Raw genomic sequence first — 21,582 nt, forward strand, 5'->3', positions numbered from 1 at the left:
GCTATGCATTCATACCATAGAGCAAGCACTGTGTTCAGAAGGGCCCATTTGATATTGGATGGTCACAATAGGAGGGAATGGGATAAAAACTATAAAACCCTGGCAACCAGAAATTGCTTCCTCATTACTGTAGAAGTAAAGGCAGTAATAATTAGTAGAATCACCCAGTTTAATTTTGTTTAAATTCTGTATATATGATCAGAATTAATTAAATTGCATGTGGGGATGATATAGTTTCATATTACTGTATTTTCCATATTGTCTCCTATTTCTCAACCTAATTGGTTTAGAGCCAGGTATTTCAGAGGATGTTTTTAGATCTATTTGGGAATAGGGTCTGTTGGAGAGAAAACATGGATTTGATCATGTACTTAACCAGCCTGAAGCCTTTCAGTGTTTCTTTACTACTTCTAAGATGAAATTACTTAGCATGGTATCAGGCTTAGTGGTATGATCTTGGTCTCTGCTAGCTTTTCTGTCAGTGTCTCTTTTCCCCCTTCTTCTGCCTTTATATTATTAGTAAAACCACCCTCCTTGAAGTATTCAGCTACACCTCACACCTCTGAGTTCTCTCTCTTCTCTCCTGCCTGGGGAATTTCTCTTCATGAGTCAAAACCCAGTTTAGGTGGTAACTTTTATGAAGCCTTTCTCCATTCCCTCCTTGACAATTTGTTACCCTTGCCTCTGGCTTCTTCGGTATTCAAACACACCTTTACAGCATTTATGGGATGTGTTACAATTTTGTGGTTACTCATCTTTGTATTATCAGAGTCTAGCAGGTTCCTGGTGCTATGGTATTCAGTAAATATTAAGTGAATTTAAGTTAATAAGAGTTTGAAATGGATATTAGACCATTTTGGCTTAAAGCTCACTTAAAAACAAATCTGCTTGACTAGGACTGTTGCTTCTAATGGTAGCTGTATGAGTAGGCTGTTTACTGCAATTGTTGATCCCCATTGTGATTGAGATATGGTGCTTAAGAAGACTTACCACTGTTCTTAATGACCCATTTCTTCAACTAAAAGTGTTTTCTCAGCATTATAACCCTCTAAGGCATAGAGCCTGCAGGTCAAGTAAAAGTCCCAAGATAATGGCTTTGCACACAGAAATGATTGTGGAAAAGTATTTTGGTATTGCAGCGACCTTAAACATTTGAAATCAGGAGAGACTAGGATTTCTTCCTACAAATAAATTAATCACAGCACATTTAGTGGTAAGGCTTGTAAACCTGTGATTACTCCAGAAAACAATGGCTCTTCTTGCAGTAGATCCAGGGTGGAGATCAGAAAGTTGGTGGTGTCGTCCCTCCTCCTTTCCATCCATCCTTCCTTCCCTCAGCGGATAAGTATTTCAGTAAAATACATGAGATCAAGGGACTCCCCTTAAAGGTTATAATAACTAAATCAAACACATTTCAACCACCGAAGCCCAAATGTTCCCGTTTATATTGTGGCTTGCTCTGGTTTGCATCATTTTGTGTGCTTTTAAGTCAACATGTTTAGCACTTGAGAAAATGACTTACCATCAGATTTTAAATAGCTACCTGATATCATATATTCTCTTTTAATTTTACAGCACATTGAATAAAAAATGTCTGTAGATATAGATACCATAACATCATTATTTAAACATATTCGCTGGGTGTCAGGTTTCTAAGTCCTAGAATAAAGAACATCTGTAGGAAAATACATTTGTAGCATTTAAGGTATGAATTGCTCCCATTCTGTGCTTTTCCCAAACTGTATTTTTACATGTGTACAGGTATATTTCTTTGCTTAGCTCATTTATAAACAAGTAAGTGTTCAAGTGGAATTCATGAGAATTTAAAACAATTTTTGTTGTGTAATTCAATAGACTGCCTCTCAATCTGCTGCTTCTGAAATCCCAGTAAGTAGCATGAGAATCCTGGGTGGTTTTTGCACCTGTGCTTTGGAACAAGTTGGTTTTGACTGTCAGATGCTTACCTTGCAAAGCAGCAGAATTTGTCCTCTCTGCATGAGTCCCTTTCCTCTTACTAGACAAAGTACTACTGGTATACAATGATGACAACAATTTGTGGAGTGAGGAAAAAACCCCACAGTTCATACATAAACAAGAGGAATTGTGATCTTCACAAAATGTAAAGTGAATTTCAATTAGGAATGATTTGTAAAATTAACATTAGTATTTAAAAGGACATTAGAACTTTTGTTTCCAGGCTGGTCTATTAATGCTTCTTAGGAAAAATGTGGAAATGTAGTAGCTGCAAACACTTTCCTTGGCTTTTTTTTTTTTTTTTTTTTTACATTTTTTAGTTGTCTAACTGTAGTACGGCAAAAATCTTTATTCCCCAAGCATCAGAAGGAGGTATTGTTAACCCTTCATGCACTTTGGCCACAGCATTCATATGCCAGCAGAGGTTTCTGAGGTCTCTGAATCAGTGCTTGAAGAGCAGTTTGTAAATATAAAAGGTGAGCAATAAAGAGTTTGGGTCTTTAACCTGTGACGGTCTATTTCTGACTGGTTTTTATATGAGATTTAGGGCCTAGATATTCCACAGTTTATTACAGATTTTAGGTTTAGATTCGTAATTTACACTGTTACTACCATTTTTACTTAAACTGTATGTGCAGGATTGGTATTTTCCATTCAGGCTCTATAAAGTGCACTGTTTATAAAAGGTAGAAATTCTCCCACTTTTGAATTCTGATGCTTGAAAATAATGCACATGTGCATGTGCGCACGTACAAACACCCTGAATGAATTAAAGTAAACGTATTAGGGTATGCTGACATAAAATTCCCTCGGAGTGAGACAGTACTATGGATCTTTAGTACTGTGCATGTCTATTAAAAATTTTAACTGCTGCTCTTCTGCTTTTTTGGATTGATGCTCTTATGAATTTTGGTGTCCATGATATAACTGTTGGCCTTTGGAGGAATTAATAGTACTGAGTGTGTCTGATGCATTGTTTTGAGCATGAGTTTGGTGGAGATTATAAGAGGAAAATCACTGTAAAGGAAGTTAGAATTATCTGGCAGGTACAAGGTAGAGGAGAAAGGAGCAAAAAGAAAATGAGTTGCTACAAAACACTGAATCAGTGGGCTAGGGAGGATTTGAATGTGACTTTAGATTTCTTCCTACTCTTCCATGGATAGAACTGTCCATAAGGAGTCTGGTTTAAATTCTATTTTTCTCTTAAAGGTCCCTGGTGGAGAGGCCAGTTAGTCTTGAAAGAAAAACTAAAATACAGCTTATACAGAAAGGAGAGGCAATCTTAGAGGAAGAAAGAAAGGTGCATTATTATAATCGAAGGAGCCTAGGCTAGAAGACAGACATGGATTCTGATCCTGTCTTTGCCAGTAACTTAGAGTGTAGAGGCTTAACCTCCCTGGGCTGTAAAATGGCCTGGATTCAATGGTATAGATTGCAGATGATCCATAATTGTTTGCTAATGGGATTGAATATTGGATGTGTCTGGTTACAAAAATGGTAAGGGATCCTCTTGATATGTGAGGAAAATTGAGAAACCTAAAGCAGTGGAGTAGGTCTTAAAAAAAGTAGAGAAACTTAGTGCATTTTGGTTGGGTGCAGAAGAGGAAAAGAAGGCCTGTTCTGCCTTTTTGGAAGAGGAGGCAGTCTGTGGAGGGAACACTGAAGGGAATGTTAGGGTAGAAAGGAGAAGAAAAGAGGGAGTTCATTTGATATAAAATCAGGTATTTCTCTCTTATATGTCTCTTTTTTTTATTGCTGCATATTAAACTTTCCTGCATGTGATGATTTGCATGAGCATTAACATCTGCTGTTTTTCATATCTATGACCTGAGTACACATGGTTGTTTCTGGTGACTTGCTAGTAGAATCTGCATACTAGCATCCGGTATTTTTATCCTTCTTTCTTAAATATGTGATGTTAAAATGTGTGAATATTAGCATATCAGATATGTTTTAGGTAGCAAATATTTTGCATGCTCTGAGATGTTTCATTATTCTGGAAGTCTGGACACAGGCCCTTGGGGTCTAATCCAACAGAAGGGGATATAAAGCTTATCTGTTCTTTGTAGCAGAAGTAGCACAGGCTCCTTCACTCCTTGGAGGAGCTGCTAATACCATTAGTTGGTTTTCAAATTTCATAGTTATAAGGAAGGTGATTGAATGGGACCTGGGATGCAGGGGACTTCTGAGAGAGCAGCCTCTCCATGTGGATTACCTCACTCCACTCTAGACTCTTCTGTTCCTCTGCCTGAGACTTCTATGTTGTGACCGTTTGATGTTTGGAAAACATAAGGAGACTTGAGAACTGGTCCGAGGAAGTCAGGAAGCAGGCAGAATTTTAGTTGGTAAAATTTTAGAAAATTGAAAATAGAATTCAGGTCTCTTAATTGTCAGTTTTGCACCCACTTTTGGGAAGGGAGGGAGAACGGGGTAGGGGGTACATTAAAAGAAAAAAAAAATAGCAAAACGATATGAGAGTCTGTTACAGCACATCAGAGGACTGGCCTGCAAACAAATCAGTGTCATCTTCCACTCTCCATCTTTTTCTTTTTTTTTTTAAAGATTTTATTTATTTGAGAGAGAGAGAGGGGACAAACTGGGGGAGAGGAGAAGCAGACTCCCCCTGAGCAGGAAGCCCAACACAGGGCTCCATCCCAGACCCTGGGATCATGACCTGAGCCAAAGGCAGATTCTTACTCAGCTGAGCCACCCAGGTGCCCCCATCTCCATCTTTTTAATCGACTACTCTTCCTTTACGATTTATCTCTACTGATTGATATATATTGTTTTTTCCTTCTGAGATGTACAGGTCTTGAAAGAATTTTTAGCTGTATCAGCTGCAGTTTTTCACAGCACCTTGTGGTTAGGGACTTAACAAGGCCAAAGTTCCTTTTTTCTCTGAACACAGTCAAGAAATCTTCACTTATTCCCAGTCCTATAACAAGTATAAGGGAATTTTGTAGATTATAGACTTAGAACTAAACAAGAAGGCTTTGGTCCTGAAGTAGAAACTCCCAGTCATTATTTTACTTTCTTTTCTTATTTAATCCCTGCCCCAGTTTCTGTTTCTTGTCCCAGACATCTAGCATTGGGCTTCTTTTTAATTCTCATGTCATTGTTCTGAGAGTTCTCGGCTGACTTGGAACTGCATGGTGGGGCAGGGTTTGCAGGAATCCTGTTTGTGAAACTGGCTCAGATAATATGATGGCCACCATGTGTAGGCAGCACTCTCTTGTTTCTGTCTTGGAGACTGCCTGCCTCTTACCATGCTAACTATGAATGGTTGGAATGTTACTTGCAATTCCCAGAGCCATGTTTTGCCTGGGCATGATACAATATAAGAGACGGTGGTCTACCCCTTCTGTAAGGAATGAGTGTATCTACAATTATCTTACCAGGCTCACTTGAGAAATTTTGGAAATTGCTGTTTGAAACCAGGGGTTGAGTCAAGGTGAATTGAGCCAAGAGGGGGAAGATTCTCATGTCAACTTAAGGATTTGTCACCCTGTTCAGATGCTTCCCCTATCTGCCTCCCTTCCCTTTTCACAGTCCTCTTCCACTGTTGTCCTGCTTCTGTGTTCAGTAGAGTCTACTCACCAGATTGGCAGTGGGAGAACCATTCCAGCTTGTTCATACCTCAAGTCCCACTTGGCAAACAGGGATCCTCCTGTCTTTGAAGCAAATTAGACCTAGCTAGTTTTAGCTTTGACCACCATGTGGCCTGCTCCCTCCTCTTTGATGCTTATGAGTCTTCTCTACTGAGCACAGAGCCTGACAAGCGGCCATGTCTTTTCTGTGCAGCTTGCAGGCAGTTTAGATCTCCAGTCTTTTGCAGGATGCTCCTTTGCTGACACAAAGCCACAAGCCTACTTAGTCATTTGGGGCAAATAAGTGTAGTCCTACTGTCACCTTGATCTGTACTTCTCCGTAAACAAGACAAGATTACCATTCTGCTTCCCTTCAGCTCCTTTGTCATTGCAAATCACAGCTAGCTGTAGAGTGTAAAGTAGTACTTGGAGAGATTGAGTTTGATACTTGAGAGATGACATATTTCCCTGTTTTTCCAGAGGTGGTGCCTCCTCTTCATTGCTTGTCTTCATACTCAAACATGACTTGAGGCTGTTGATTTAGAGGGTAAGGAAGGGAAATGCTAATTCACTCAGTAGTAAATCACTTGCATACTACTGATCCAGATAAATTTGCAGTTCTTTTTGCTGCTTTCCCCTATAGAGATTTGAATCTTTCTTATTGGACCCATTGAAAGAACTGCAGGATCAATGCCTTCTTGACTAAGGGGACTTCATCTTTTTTAATTGCAGGTTCCATTACAGCTTATAGAAAGTGTTGAATGCCGAGATATATTTCAGCTTCATTTGACGTGCAAAGACTGCAAAGTTATCAGGTATGTGACATGTTTTTGCTGATGTTTAGTGTGGAAAATACATATTTTTAAAAGAATGGACCCATGGTTTGGTGACAAAAAAACAGCCTTTGAGGGTCAACCTTGTTAGGAATATTTTCTAAGTAGTTAGTGCCTGGAATATTTCATCTTTAGGCTACTTTGCTATTTGAAAAGTGATTTAAAAATTTATTTGGAAGTAATTTCAAATTTACAAAAGTGCAGTAATTAATATATTACAAAGAACATCAATATTGTTAACATTTTACCCCATTTGCTTTCCATTGTTTGCAGTGTGTGTGTGTGTGTGATTAAAGGGTTCTTTTTCTGAACGATTTGAAAGTAAGTTATGTAATCTTGGCTTTTCACTCTGAAATACTTTGGTGTGCATTCCTAGGAATAGGGATATTTTCTTACATAACTATAGTATCATTATCAACTTCACAACTTTACACCCATAATACTTTTATCCATGTTCTAGTTTTGTCACTTGACCTAATAATGCCCTTCATACCATTCCTCTCACCACCACCACCCCCATCTTGTTCAGGACAGGATCTATGCAAGGTCAGGTATTGCATTTAGTTGCTATGATTCTGTAGCCTTCTTTTCGTTCTGTTTCATTTCATTTTTCTTTTTTCTTTTCCTTTTAAAGATTTTATTTATTTATTCATGAGAGCACAGAGAAAGAGGCAGAGACATAGGCAGAGGGAGAAGCAGGCTCTCCATGAGGAGCCTGATTCAGGATGTGATCCCAAGACCCTGGGAAAAAGAGCTGACTAAGCCAAAGGCATACACTCAGCCATTGCTGAGCCACCCAGGTGACCTTGTAGCCTTCTTTTAATCTAACACATTTTGGACCACTTTTGTCTTTTATGACATTCACATTTTGAAGAATATAATCTTTTATTTTAGTTGAATGTTTCTCATTTTGTGTCTGTAAAGTGTTTCCTCATGGTTAAATTGAGGTTGTATATTCTCAGCTGCAGTACTATATGTGTGAGATTGTGTTCCTCTCAGGGTACTCTATTACATCTGGAGGCAAGCAGTGTCCATCTGTCCCTTATTGGTGATATTAATTTTGATCATTCTTGTCAAAATGTCACCTGCTTTCTGTATAATTTCTACATTTTCTCCCTTGCAACTAATGAACAGTCTATGGGAGGCACTTTAAGACAATGAAAATATCTTGCTTCTCATCAAGTTTCTCCATTGATTTAACATCCATTACGGTTTTTATCTGATGTAATCTTTACCATTATAGTTTTTATCGGATGCAATCCTTACTATAGTGGTTGCAAAATGATGCCTATGAAATGTGTTTTTAAATTTAGTAGCTCTAGAAATTCTAAATTCCCCAAGTTTTTACTTTATCTCTTTGAATAATTTTGGAGTACCAGTTAACACCATATGTTGGCATAATGATGAGCCATATTGATTGGGATGAGGGAGAGGTTTAAGTGACCCTCCTTGGTTTTCACGTAAATTAGTTGCCTTTTAGCCATTGAGATTTGGCTTGCTTTTGGTAGATACTAGCTACAACTCATATTTAAAAAGCGTATTTATTAATTACTCCATTTTAAACACATTTGAAAAGGTGAAGTATTTTTTGCCCTAATTGAATCTAATATGTATCTAAAATTGCAATTCATAATAGAGTTGTTTGTTCTCTACATGGTCATAGCTGAAAGTTTCAATGTAATATGTTTTATTTTTCATCTGTAGTTGCTGATTTATTCTAATTGCTGACTAGACAGATTTTGAAATTATTATCTAACTGGCTGAAGGTTATGCTGTGATTTATTTTTGAGCTGGCCTGATATGTCATATCAAAACAAAATGAACTTCTCCTAAATGTATTTCTTGACAGCCTTTTTAAAGCTTTGGTGGAAGATGTAGAAGGAAACCTATTCATGGAAGAGAAGATTGCTGTTTTACTTTAATAATTACCATTAAGTAGTCTCAGTAGTGATTTCATCAGCCTAAAAAGTTTTCCACATGCCCATTTTTTTCCTTTTTGACATTTTGTACCATTGGCTAAAATTTGTTGGACTTTTTATTATAAATGATAAACATAAAAATGACTATCTCTAATGCTTCCTTGACTGTAGTTGTCACTGCACCAGGAGGTAGACACTCTTGAAGTGGTAGCTTCCCTTAGTTCCATTGTCAACTGCCTTCTAATTACATCCATACTTATTTGGCTTTACAAAGGTGTCAGTTCTCAACCTTTGAGCAATGTCAAGAGTGGCTCAAGAGGCTGAACAATGCAATCCGACCACCTGCGAAAATAGAAGATCTCTTCTCATTTGCATACCACGCTTGGTGCATGGAAGTCTATGCCAGTGAAAAAGAACAACATGGAGACCTGTGCAGACCAGGTAGACTCTTCTAAAATGTGCAAATGATGGCTTTATTGAACTACTGTTTGAAGTACCCTTAACATGAAATGGGACTCCTAAGCATACATGTATTCATTCAGTGTATATTTTATGGAGCACCTAACATGTGCCCATCATTCTTCTAAGCTTACAAAACATGTGTCCTGCCTTTTGAAGGAAGAGAAGAAAACTAGATTTGGCATCACCATCAACTGAGCCTAAAAACAACTTTATTGAGGTTTAATGGGAATTGTAAGAAGCCTAATGGAAGGGAGCCATGAGTGTTGCACATTTGGGAAGACTTCACATCCAAAGTGGCTTTTGAGTAGGCTTTGAAGGTAGAATAAAGAAGAATTCATTGGTTAGAGGAAGGAGGAAAATATTAACACAAGTTGCATGAACAAAGGTCCAGAGATATGCAAAGGTAGGACACAGAATAGTGGCATACAAAATGGCCTTTCCCTATCTTCTTATTTTCAAGTCAGAGATTTCCTGTTATCACCCCTGTCATCTCATAGGTGATAAAAGAGAGGTCTAGAGAGGCCAGGTAACTCGCCTCAGGACAGAAAAACTGAGCCTGTGCTGGAGCTCAGGCCTCCTGACTTCCCAGCAGATCTTTGTTCCGCTTTGTCTTTCTCCCTCAGATATGGCTTGGATCAAGTTCATGTTATTTCTTCACATATAGTTGCCTGTAAACTTTTGCTGCCACAAATAAAATTTTGCTGGTCCAACACTCAGTCTTTAGTATGACCAGCCTGGAAGCAAAGTCTTGAATTTCTAAGCAGTGAAAAGTTGTGAGTCTCACAGCAGTAAGCTGTGAGCAGCTTACTCTTAGGACTCTTTTCTTTAAACCTCAGTTTTTAATCCTGAGTTTTCTATCTTAACCATTCTGCCGTGGGTCGTTTTAAACATTTGAGACTAATTTAGCTTTCTTGCATCACTTTGTTTCCTGACTCATTCACTGGTTGAAAGTTTTAGTTCATAATTAAAATATAACATAAGCATCATCTTATTTTTAAAGATGCTTTGATATATACTTTTGTTTAACTCATGATCTCATCAAGCAGACAGGATAGCCTTTGTGTCTCTGTTTTGGGAGACAAAAAAGTAGAACTCAGAGGTATAGCCTGTTGCCAAGTCTCACTGCCAGTCAGTGACAGAGCTAAGACCAGTTCTTAGCTATTGAGAATGGACTGTGTGGGGTGCTGTGGATACAGAGATGAAAAATAGGCACTGCCCTTTTGGAGCTACAAGGAAAGCCTCAGGAATCCAAGCTACCTATGAGCCTGGTCAGGCCAGTGAAACCCAGAGAAAGCCACAAGAGTCCACACCATCCTTGATAGCATATGAGAATGTGTTTAAACTGTCTCTGACTTCACTTCTTCATTCATTGCATCTTTCTTTTTCCTTCTTTATTGAGATGACATTGTATTTTGTTTTTGTGGTTGTTATGGCTCTTTTCAGGGTTTTTTTCCCCCAAGGTAAAGTTTATTTACAGTGAAATGCATAAATCTTACATGTATTTTTGCTTAATTTTTAGTGTGTCTTATTAAATTTTTAGTCTCTACCATTTCCTAAGATAATGAAGTTAGTGAGTTATATCTTGCTGCATGATGTTATATAAGAACTTCAGTTGTTTAAGACTCCTAACTCTAAAGGGCATTTCCCCAGTTTTAGGTTAGTTAGTCAACAAGGCTTGCTTTTTCTCCTATCCTGTTTTCTCACAACTGCAGACTGAAAATTCCTCATCTCTTTAGATGATTCCTTATTTCCTTGATAAAATAAGTTTCTTTTGGATTTGAGCCATCTCTTAGGATATTGCTAAGCAGGTCAGAACGTCACTCTTTTAGCTATAGATGGCTTTTTCTTGAGCTGGGATGACTTTGGTCCCCAGATCCTTCTCTTCCTAATACCTGTTACTCTTTGACTATCAGAATATGTCTAGATGTCCATAATGTTCTCTGTCTTTTCATTCATTTGTGATGCATGGAGATGTTTAGGGGGTAGAGTACTCATTTAAGAACTAGGGAACCTGAATTCAACCCCATACTTTATCATTTAACTCAAAAAATGATATTGGGCATGACATTTGTCTTCTCTGTACTTTAGTTTTCTTTGTTCTTCAAGCTGAGACATTCCTGTTCTTTCTTCCCAAGCTGATCTGGGTATCCTGAAGATTAAATGTTATTGCTGGAGAGTTCAATTTGGTAAATATTTGAGTGCTTCCTATGTGCCATGCTTGTCAGAACATTTTGGAAATTGTGAATATATAAGGTGATGCCATTGTAACTGATTGGTTGGAGCTTAACTCTGAGTAACAGTTGTATTTTGTTTCTTCCTAATATGTCACAAATCCACACTGAAGTTAACCTGTCACCACTTATATGGTATCTTATTGTACTTCAGTGGCTTGATTTGAGTGTGTGTGTAGATATGGCTTTTTGCTTTTTATATATTTTCACTGTGGAGTACAGAGGGGGGATCCTTGCTCTTAATAAAAAATGCTGTGGTAGCATTTTTAAAGCCAGTCAACCTGGTTCTTCTGTCTCCACTCAATATTGTTGAGTGTTATGGTGGCTACAGCACTACTCACCAAATATGAGCATACCAGACAACCACATTGTTGTAAGTCATCTTTAGGGTGAGACAACACTTGAGATATTTCAAAGTGATGCCTTTGTATAATCTGCTCCAACGTATGAGATCATAAGCATAGACTCTAAAGGTTTGAAGTTAGTCTTTTAGTGGTTAATAAAGCCTTTTATGGATTGTTCTCTGCCTAGTTTGCTAAGAGTAGAATGTGTTTGGAAGGAAGGGAATGGGAAAATTGCATCATTACTTTGTATTCATATAAATCTTAGTTTCTGACTTTTGATGCTGTCATAGTTAAGTCAGCCACATTTTGGCCATAGTTCTGAGTCTTAATCTGCTTTGGAAAAAGTCTCAATATTGCTGTTGTTATTGGAGTCATCTGTGAAACTTGAAAAAGTCTTTGCAAAACCCTTGACTCCACTCTTAGACCCATTTCAAATTCTAAATAAAGGAATGGACTGAAAGCTTAAAGCTTCTCTGTCATGTGCTCAGTTTTCTTCTCTTCATTGTAGTTGCCTTCTTGGTGATCATTCTGTACTTCAGCATCCAACAGGAGTCCTAACAAATGACCGCGCAGTTCAGTTGTTAGTTTAGTATATCAGGCCCATGTCTCTGACCTCTCTTCTGTGAAAGGCCCATTGAGCACATCTTGTTTAAACCACAAAGAACATAGGACTTTAGGTCTTAAAACTGGTGTGCAGCTGCCTATTTAGTATAAAGTAAAAGCCCTTACCAGCAAAGTCTGTCTTAGGAGTTTGAATGAAGTCCATTAAATATACATTTTGATGACTATACTGGGATCTTTGTTCATAGAAAAGAGTGATTGAGGGCTGGTTCTCACCTTCTCTGACTCTGGTGCAGTTCTTCTTCCTCATATCCTGGATAGAGAATTGGCTCTTTTTTCAGAACTTTAGGCTGGACTTGAATATCAACATGGGCGCAGAATCACCCAGGGAGCTAGGCTTTTATGGGGGCTGGGGTTTAGACTGACTATTGACACTGGTTATGATAGAGGGGCTCATTGCTTTAAAAAGGTCCTCATTTCTACTAAAATAAGAATTGCTGGACTGTTTGCATTTTTTGTAAAAGAAATATTAAACATTAAAAAAGGATACATCCTCACTTGGGGATGGGGGAGGGCAGACAAGAGGGTTGAAATGGAAATATAAAGCCAGACAAAAAACTTATAACCATAATATTTCAAATGGGATATTATAGGATATCTAATACTGGATCAGTGGAAACCTAAGAATTCTTAGAGGGAAATTCTTAAGGGAAATCAGCAAATAGATGTGCTTAGCATTGACTTTTCTAGCTGAATAAACATAAGGGAACTTCTAACATAATTTGGCAAAAGCCAATTGAATTACTCATGTATTCAAGGTCTATTTCTAGATTTTTTTTAAGCATTACTTTTCAAACTAAGTTATTGTCCACTTGTGGGTCATGAAATCAAAAGTTTTCAGGAATGAAATACAAAATGAAATGAAAATATCAAAATGCATCACACATAGTAAGGGTGGGTAGTTTTGTGAAACTCTTAAAAATAAACTTGTATTGAATTATGTAAAACCTAATTCTTATTGTGGGTTGTGATGGTCATTTTCAGAGTTAGGAAGTCTCTGTTTTAGAAGATACATAGGTGATTAAAACTCCCTTGTTTTCAAGGAACTTGGTGACATATTTTATGCTTGCTACACAGTATATATTTCTTTGTGTGTAGCTCAGAATTTCATGCTCCTGATAGTGATTCTAAGCATTTCTTTGGGCAAATTGCTGCTGCTGATGGTGATTTGTCAGTGATTATTTTAAAATTAGAGGGACCTTTTAGGGTATCTGTGTGTTTATGCTAAGATTGGAGGTACTAATGTTAAGAGTCATTAATTAAAGTACTTTTACCTTTTGCAAAGACTTGGAGCTCTATCACAGGTGGGAAAAATCTCATCAATTAATGAAACATCATAGTTTTACAGTTTTTAGATAGCAATTTTAAAAAATGAAGGATTCTTTAATATTCTTGATGGTCACTGTTACTTGCAGTTTGTAGACAGATGGCCACCCCATTTCAGATAGCTTTTTTCCTATTTGAAAGCCTACATCACTTCTAAAACTTTTCCAAAATGGGATGTATTCAGCTGATTATTTCTTCCTGCATCTCTGCACCTCATCTTTTTATAGCTCTCCTTCAGGAAACCTATAATACCTAGTTTAAGCTCAAGAAAAGCAGTTTAAATGGGAAGTAGTTTTGTGGAATTGTCCTTCATTTGAGTAATTGCGGTTTCCTATTCTGAAGCTCCTTTCCCAGGGAGAGCAAAGCTTTATACTTTGATCACCAAAGCAGTCTGCTTTATGCTTGTATTTGTTATTGTAGTTTCTCCCAGCCCCCACCAGCATTTATTTTACAGCCTGTAACACTACATATTAGAGATAATGCTTAGTGGTTTTTTATTTGTTTTACTGCCCTAGGACTCTATGTTTTCAAGGAAGAAAGTTATTTCAGATTTAATGACTTTTATGTTAGGTTCACTTACGCCTTTGTTGCTTGCTGTCTTTAGGAAGAGAAAGCCAATTTCATTAGCAGATGTAGGCGGGTTTTACTTGTTTGGGTGAATGTTACAAATGCTTAGCACTTTACTTAGTAGCATTGTGTTTTCTGAGATTCTTGGGTACTGGCAGTTACAATTTTGTGATCTCTTATCTGCAGTTCTGTAATCTGTGAGACTCTGAAAATCAAAAGATTTTTATTTGGTGGCTTGATATGATCTGAGCTGACATGAAGCTATTTGTTGCTTTACTTATTCCATTTAGTGTGAACTATCCATGCATTTTACTGTAGAAATATTAATGTTTGATTAGTAGACTCTGTTGAGAGCATTAATCTAATACTATAGTATATATACCACCTTAAACTCCAGAATACTCAAGTTTTGAAATTTGGCCCATAAGGTTTCTGATGAGGAGTCGGAGATTTCAATTACTACTATTCTTAGTGAACTTGTTGATTTTATTTTTTAGGTATACTGTGAGTGTGGAAAAGGAGAGTAGTCCATATAATGAGGACTGGGTTTTGGGACTAGACAAACATGCCTTAATAAGCTCTCTCAGTCTCCGTTTTATCCTTTGTGAAATGAACTTGGTAATAACCATCCTGAGTTGGTAGTAGTGATTAAATGAGATAACATAATTCTTGATCAAAATTCCAAGACGTGGGAACAACCAAGTGTTCATCAGTAGATGAATGGATAAGAAAGATGTGGCATATGTATACACACACACACACACACACACACACACAGGAGTATTATTGAGTCATAAAAAAATTTACCATTCGTGACAACATGGAAGGAATCTAGAGGTTATTATGCTAAGTGAAATAAGGCAGAGGAAGACAAATACCATAGGATTTCACTTATATGTAGAATCTAAAAATGAACAAACAAAAAAATAGATACAGACTCAATCAAATACAGAGAACATATTGGTGGTTGCCAAAGGGGAGGGAGGTTGGGGATAGGGAAAATAGGTGAAGGAGATTAAGAAGTACAAGCTTCAAGTAATAAATATGTCACAAGAATATAAAGTACAGCATAGGGAATATAGTCAGTACTATTGTAATAACTTTGTGTGGTGACAGATGGTACCTGCACTTATACTTATGGTGAGCATTTCATAATGTATGCAGTTGTCAAATCACTATGTCATATGCCTGAAACTAACATAATTGTATCAGCTATATTTCAGTTAAAAATTTCCTCATTCCTTTATATAGTTTTATCCTGACAGGGACTTTTTAAACTAAAACTAAATATATGTTATTTTATTTATGTAACTGAGCCAGGGTAGCTATGCTTTTATTCTGCCTGTTTTGCATAAATGATATTCATTTTTTTCTTTTTGCTGTCCTTGCCCCCTAGGGGAGCATGTAACGTCAAGGTTTAAAAACGAAGTGGAGCGGATGGGTTTTGATATGAACAACGCCTGGAGAATTTCCAACATCAATGAGAAGTACAAGTGAGTTGTATGGGTGCCTGTGGACCGTGTTTCACAGCCAGTGCCTTTGCAAAAATGTCAGTTCTCATGTGGCAGAACATTTGAACTTACACATTTTCTTTCAATGGAATTTTATTAAATCTAACTGCACAGTCTTCAAAGTACTGCTTGAGCCTTCTGTTCCCATTGCTGGACACTGGGAGTGGAAAGTAATGCTTCATAGGATTCTAGAACCTTCCTTTCTATCCCCTCCATGCCTCTGTTCTTCTTGGTGTGTGCATTTTCTAGACAATGTTGTGTTCACATGTAGGCAGGCAGTGTCCATTGGTCTCATCACCACTTGATGTCACATGGGAGATAGAATCAGTGATCTCACAAACCAGTGATAAAACACTTAGAAGCTAGTTTTTATGACTAATTTTACTCCAGAATCTATGAAATAGGCATAAGTAGTATTCTGTTCTTTCTAACATCATAGCTATGACCATTTAATCATTAAATATTAATATAATCATTATTAAATATTTCCCATTACTTTTTTCCTTAGAAGGTGTAAGTACTTTGGTGTGGGGGCAGACAGTTAACTAGTATGATTTTGGTGGTCCGGATTGCTATAAAACAAAACAAAATTGTTCAGGAGATTTAAATTAGTATTTTTTCTCCTCTTAAGATTCCCTCTAGCAGTTGGAGACATTAATCATTATGTTTTTTGAACTCCTTCATATTACAATAACCATTTTCCTGGTGTATTTGTGAGTAGCCATCAGCATTTCATTTTTCATTGGAAAAAACTATAGCTGATCACTGTATGTAGCTCTTAACATGGACCTTGGTCAAGGAATTAAAAACCTGGGGTGTTGTGAAGAAACAGGAGCTATAGACCTGTCATTCCTTTACCTGTTCTCAGTCATAAGTCAAAGCAGAGAATGGAGGTGGAGACTGGAGGAGAGGCCTCAGAGACCCTGAGACTGCCACAGACTTTACTTATGTGTAACCCTCCTTTCCTATGTTGGAAAACTGCTTATCTACATGTAAGCAGCTAGTATTTGCTTAAGAAGTGACTACTATGTACTGTAACACTTAAAAAACGAATATAATGATTAGAATATTGGGTGAAGTCAGAAAACTGAGTTAAGCTAAGCTAGTTGAAAAAAAAAGTTTGAGTTCAAAAGCCATTTGGTTTTCAAAATCCCGATTCAATATGGGTTTTGAAAATTAACTTTTGTCTCTGAGTCCACTATCTACTCAGAACCAATCATCAGGACATTGGAAAGTTCTTTCTACTACAAAGAAGGAGAGTTAAATTTATTCTTAAGTTTTAAACAAGATAAAAGAAATAAGACAAAAGAATAAGACTCATGGTTAACATATTAACTATGGTCACAGTGTCCCAGATTATTTTTAGGAATTCGTGGGTCTTAAGTTTATAGAGCTACTCTTGGTCTTAGATATTCTCCTGGTTCAGTGGCTTTTAAATTCCTGATATTTAATCTTCTGGAAATTGAGAACACGATGGAGATATTTAGTGCAGAATGATCAAAACCCCCAATTCCTAAGCTACTTCGTGTTTTCCGCCTCTTCCCCTAGTGCATGAGGTAGGCTAGGGCCAGAGGATGGTGGCGCAGGAGAAGGAGGAATTTGTGTATTTTAGGATTTGAATTAAAGGTCTTGCCTTCACTGTTGAAAAATATTGAGATACCCATAGAGAGACACTGTCCTGTAAGTAAAAAAAGCCTATCAGGAAAAAACCCTGCATTTTGAGGCACCAGCTTGACTAGCATGCAGCTACTGACTTCCTCCCTAATGAAACAACGGCTTGTTATGATTAACGGCTTACTCACATTACTAACTTGGACCAGTGGGACTGTGATTGTGTATACAAATGTCCTGACTTTGGTACTGCTTATACATACCTATGCCTGCACCTGTTACCTATAATTAGGACCCATCAAAGGATATGTTAGTAATTCTATAAGGTCTCTAGAAACCTGAAATTGTCGGCTCTTGTCCTTCTTCACATGTTTCTCTTTGACAGAAGCCTGAAAGAGTAAGGGGGTCTGGTAGAGATGACAGACTTCCGCTTTTATAGTTGGACTGTGTACTTTTGTCTAGTTAAGAAATTACCTGTATGTTTGTTAAAACAAAGTTACATGAAGTAACTGCCTGTAGACTCCTTTTAATCACTGATGTTAAGATCACCAAACTCCCAAAGGCAGAGTCTAAAGATAGTATCACATGGTATGTACATGAGCACCTAAGGCAGCGAGTTCTGCTGAGTAGGCCAAGACTTAACTAAAGCTCTTTATTGCCTTTTAACTGGCTCTGGGGTAGTTTGATCAACATCCTTATGTTGACTCACATAGTGTCTCTCCCTCGTTTCCCTCCCTGTCTTCTTCTCCTACTCTCTTTTTCTCACCTTCCCTGTTAGGCTGTGTGGTAGCTATCCACAGGAGCTCATAGTGCCTGCCTGGATCACCGACAAAGAACTAGAGAGTGTAGCAAGCTTCAGGTCCTGGAAGCGCATCCCTGCTGTCGTTTACAGGTAAGTAAGCCTGGCAGGGCCCAGCCTGGTTGGTGCTACTGCCCACTGCATACGGTCTGCTGCTCTGCTGCTGCTAACCTGGGAGGAAGGGAAGGGTTCAGAGAACTTCCCAGGCAATTATGTGTTTCCTTATTGTTAAAGCCCACTCTCCAGTGACGCACCAGTCCTTACCACATCCAGAACACTTGCTGATGGTTCAAGTGATAAGAAAAATTTGATAAGTCTTCAGTATTGCTATTTTAAGATCCTTCTGACATTTTTTTAAGAGTTTATTTATTCATGAGAGACACAGAGAGTGAGGCAGAGACCTAGGCAGAGGGAGAAGTAGGCTCCCTGTGGGGAGCCTGATGCTGAACTCGATCCCAGAACCCCAGGATCATGACCTGAGCCAAAGGCAGACATTCAACCGCTGAGCCACTCAGGCATCCCTCCTTCCAACATTCTATGGGAAGATAATGTATTACTACATTTCACTTCCAATTTGGCCTTTGAATTGAGAGAGAGGAGTTCCAGAAAGTGAGAGTTGAGTCATTTGTGATTGTCTCTGTGGTTGAAACTTTGACACATGAAAGAGCCCTGTTTTGAGACAGAGCATTTAAAGAATGCTAGGGCTTGGCTAGATAAAAGATCTTAGAGATCAAAGGCATGAGAACTAAGGGAGGCAAGTTCTAGAAGAGGATGGTGGCATGGTGGCATGGTGGCAAGCACAAGTTTTTGGAGTCCAGGTCTTTTCACTGATACTCCTTGCTGAGACACCTTGAATAAATTCCCCAACCTCGGCCTGTTCCTAATTAGTAAAATAGGAATGATGTTCAACTTTACAGGTATGCTGTGCCAACTGAATGAATCTGTAAACACTGGGCTTCTCTAAGCGGTACATGGAGTAGGTTGTATTCCTGGGGGCTGCTTTTACAATTCATTGAATAGTTCACTTCTTAAGGACTCATGTTAGGATTTAAAGAAGTCATTCCTTCTTATTTTGAAACTGTTTCAGATGTCATCTCTGTATAATATTCACATTCTCCATTTCATTTTTCCAGCTTACAGACTTTTTGGGCTTTCCTTGAATTTGGGCCAAACCAGTGGGGCTTAGAGATTTTTATGCCAGGAAGCATTCCATTGAAATATTGAGGTTGTAGGAAGGGATTTATCTCCTTGTGGAATTTCCACCGAGGTAACCAGCTTGTTCATTTAGTCCACTGATGGCAAATTCTGATGGCCATCCTGAATAGAGAGAGATGAAAAAGTGTTTGTTTCTGGCCCAGGGAATCCATTAAGTTTTCAATCTCAATTTTCATCACTGTTGTTTTCAGACACCCCTAGAAAAGTAGGTCACCAAATTTACCTATCACTCAAGTGGCAAGGATGACACAGGAATTAGAGAGCAGGGAAAGCTGAAAGGATTTGCGTCTTATCAGTGATCGGCCCAGCTCAAATAGGGAAAGCAGCCAGCTGCTGCTCTGTGGCCAACAGTTGTGTTAGATCAGCCCTGGCATTTTGTAGGGTGTAGGGATTTTTTTGTAGACTTTGAGCATAGGGAGGATGGACTATCCTTTTCAAAGTATGGGGCTTTAGGTGAATTCTCCTTGTTGGTTGAGAAGTCTTGTAAGTGCAAGTTGAAGAAAAACTTCTTAGAATAAACAGGGGAAACCTTTTTTCCCTTTTAAAATTTATTCTAGAGGGCATGAGCCATGAGTTTTTTTTTTTTTTTCCCCTAGCCCTTCTTAGGGACCATAGTGTATAAATAAATGAAATTTATATTTCCAGTTTCTCCAAGGAAATCTGCTCTTAGAGGATTACAAATGAAAGTTCTTGGCATAGGGACACCTGGTGGCTCAGCCATTGAGTGTCTGCCTTTGGCTCACAGCATTATCCCGGAGTTTCGGGATGGGGTCCCACATCGGGCTTCCTGCATGAAGCCTGTTTCTCTGTCTGCCTATGTCTCTGTCTCTCTCTGTGTCTCTCATGAATAAATAAATAAAATATTTTTTTAAATTTATTTATTTATTTATTTATTTATTTTTTAAATTTTTATTTATTTATGATAGTCACAGAGAGAGAGAGAGAGAGGGGCACAGAGACATAGGCAGAGGGAGAAGCAGGCTCCATGCACCGGGAGCCTGATGTGGGATTCGATCCCGGGTCTCCAGGATCGCGCCCTGGGCCAAAGGCAGGCGCCAAACCGCTGCGCCACCCAGGGATCCCTTATTTATTTATTTATAGAGACACAGCTAGAGAGAGACACAGAGACACAGCTAGAGAGAGAGGCAGAGACACAGGCAGAGGGAGAAGCAGGCACCATGCAGGGAGCCTGATGTGGGACTCAATTCGGGTCTCCAGGATCACACCCTTGGCTGCAGGCAGCACTAAACCGCTGCGCCACCGGGGCTGCCCAAATAAATAAAATCTTAAAAAAAGAAAGAAAGAAAAGAAAGGAAGATAGATCGATCGATCCTTGGCATAAAAAAAGAAGAAAGTTTTTGGGAAGATAGATCGATCGATCCTTGGCATAAAAAAAGAAGAAAGTTTTTGGTATAGTCTACACAAAATCAGATAGGCTTTCTAGGAACTAGCCTCTGTTTTGGAACATGTATCTTGTATCTCTGAGCCCCAAACTGCATTGTTAAATTATTAGGGAGCTTTGTAAAGGATATGTTGAAGAATATTTTGGGGATACTCTGCCATTCTCTGCTTTGCCAGCCCAGGTGGCAAAATGCTTCTGAATCTAGCATACATTTACTGAATTAAATTGTCTATAGACTACAGTAATGATTCCTGAGGTTGCTAGCAGCAGTTATTTGACAGCACCACACTGAACTAGCATCCGATTAGTGTTTTTTTTTCCTACTGTAATGAGAGAGTGTTTAATTGGACTTATCATTGAAGACAGAGATTACTCTAACACAGCAATAGTACAGAGGGCATCCATCTGTAGTGCAAATCACAGCAACCCCCTTTGTGCATTGAGTAGTCATTAGATATTTCTTGTCCTTTAGGGAGCTTGCTTAACACTAACTTCAGGATATTTTAAACATTTACATGTTTCTATATAGAATTGAAGCTTTTAGTATTCAGTGGGGGGGACTCATCCATTGGACATGTTAATTATAACTTTTTCCTGGTTTTGTTTGTTAAAATGGTAGAAATGCTCTTTAGTGATTTTTAGCTGTGTTGTTTTAGTTCTTGATCATGCAATCTAAAGTATTTTGGAAGACTGCAGAAAACTGCTTATTGCAATAGCTCAGTTGGAATATAGCTGTTAAAATGCCATGACCCTTTAAACCCAAGATCCAAGCTGAAGAGTGCCATCTTCTGTTCCTCTTGGGCACTGCTGAGAAGCATTGCAGAGAAAGAGGATGCTCAGGAAAGATCCTGCCAGCCTCTTTTGTAAAGGTTGACATCAGTCAGCTCCGTTGTTTTCCAATGCATATTATATATACTAGTAGGCATTTTAGGAATTAGGTTTTATTTACAGTTGGGCTCCATTCAGCAGGTGAGCCAACTGAGCATGTTCACAAGTGCTTTCCATTACCTGTCTGTCTCTGTCTGGGAGGATGTAAAAATTGCAGGCAAATGGATGGTTCCAGTGGAATATGGTTCTTGCTGAATTTCATTGATTGCTGGTGAGCTTTAGGATTAAAAGCAAAATTTTTTCTCACATTGTTCCTTGAAGATGACAAATAGATTCAATAATATGTTTTATT

General features: G+C 38.3%; 1 protein-coding gene across 15 annotated transcripts in view; it reads left to right on the forward strand.

The window, feature by feature from the left end:
- The window catches only part of MTMR3 (myotubularin related protein 3), a 141,186-nt gene that overhangs the window by 97,451 nt on the left and 22,153 nt on the right, over positions 1-21,582 (forward strand). For 10 of the 15 annotated variants that reach the window (XM_038575621.1, XM_038575610.1, XM_038575608.1 and 7 more), the window contains 5 exons: positions 1,855-1,887; positions 6,294-6,376; positions 8,588-8,754; positions 15,261-15,357; positions 17,765-17,878. In XM_038575621.1, the coding sequence (XP_038431549.1) occupies positions 1,855-1,887; positions 6,294-6,376; positions 8,588-8,754; positions 15,261-15,357; positions 17,765-17,878 (494 nt within the window). The remainder of the gene's footprint in view (positions 1-1,854; positions 1,888-6,293; positions 6,377-8,587; positions 8,755-15,260; positions 15,358-17,764; positions 17,879-21,582) is intronic. The other 5 variants (XM_038575619.1, XM_038575614.1, XM_038575613.1 and 2 more) reach the window with 1 other exon arrangement.

The sequence above is a fragment of the Canis lupus genome, chromosome 26, assembly GCF_011100685.1.
Source record: "Canis lupus familiaris isolate Mischka breed German Shepherd chromosome 26, alternate assembly UU_Cfam_GSD_1.0, whole genome shotgun sequence".
In the NCBI taxonomy this organism is placed as follows: Eukaryota; Metazoa; Chordata; class Mammalia; order Carnivora; family Canidae; genus Canis; species Canis lupus.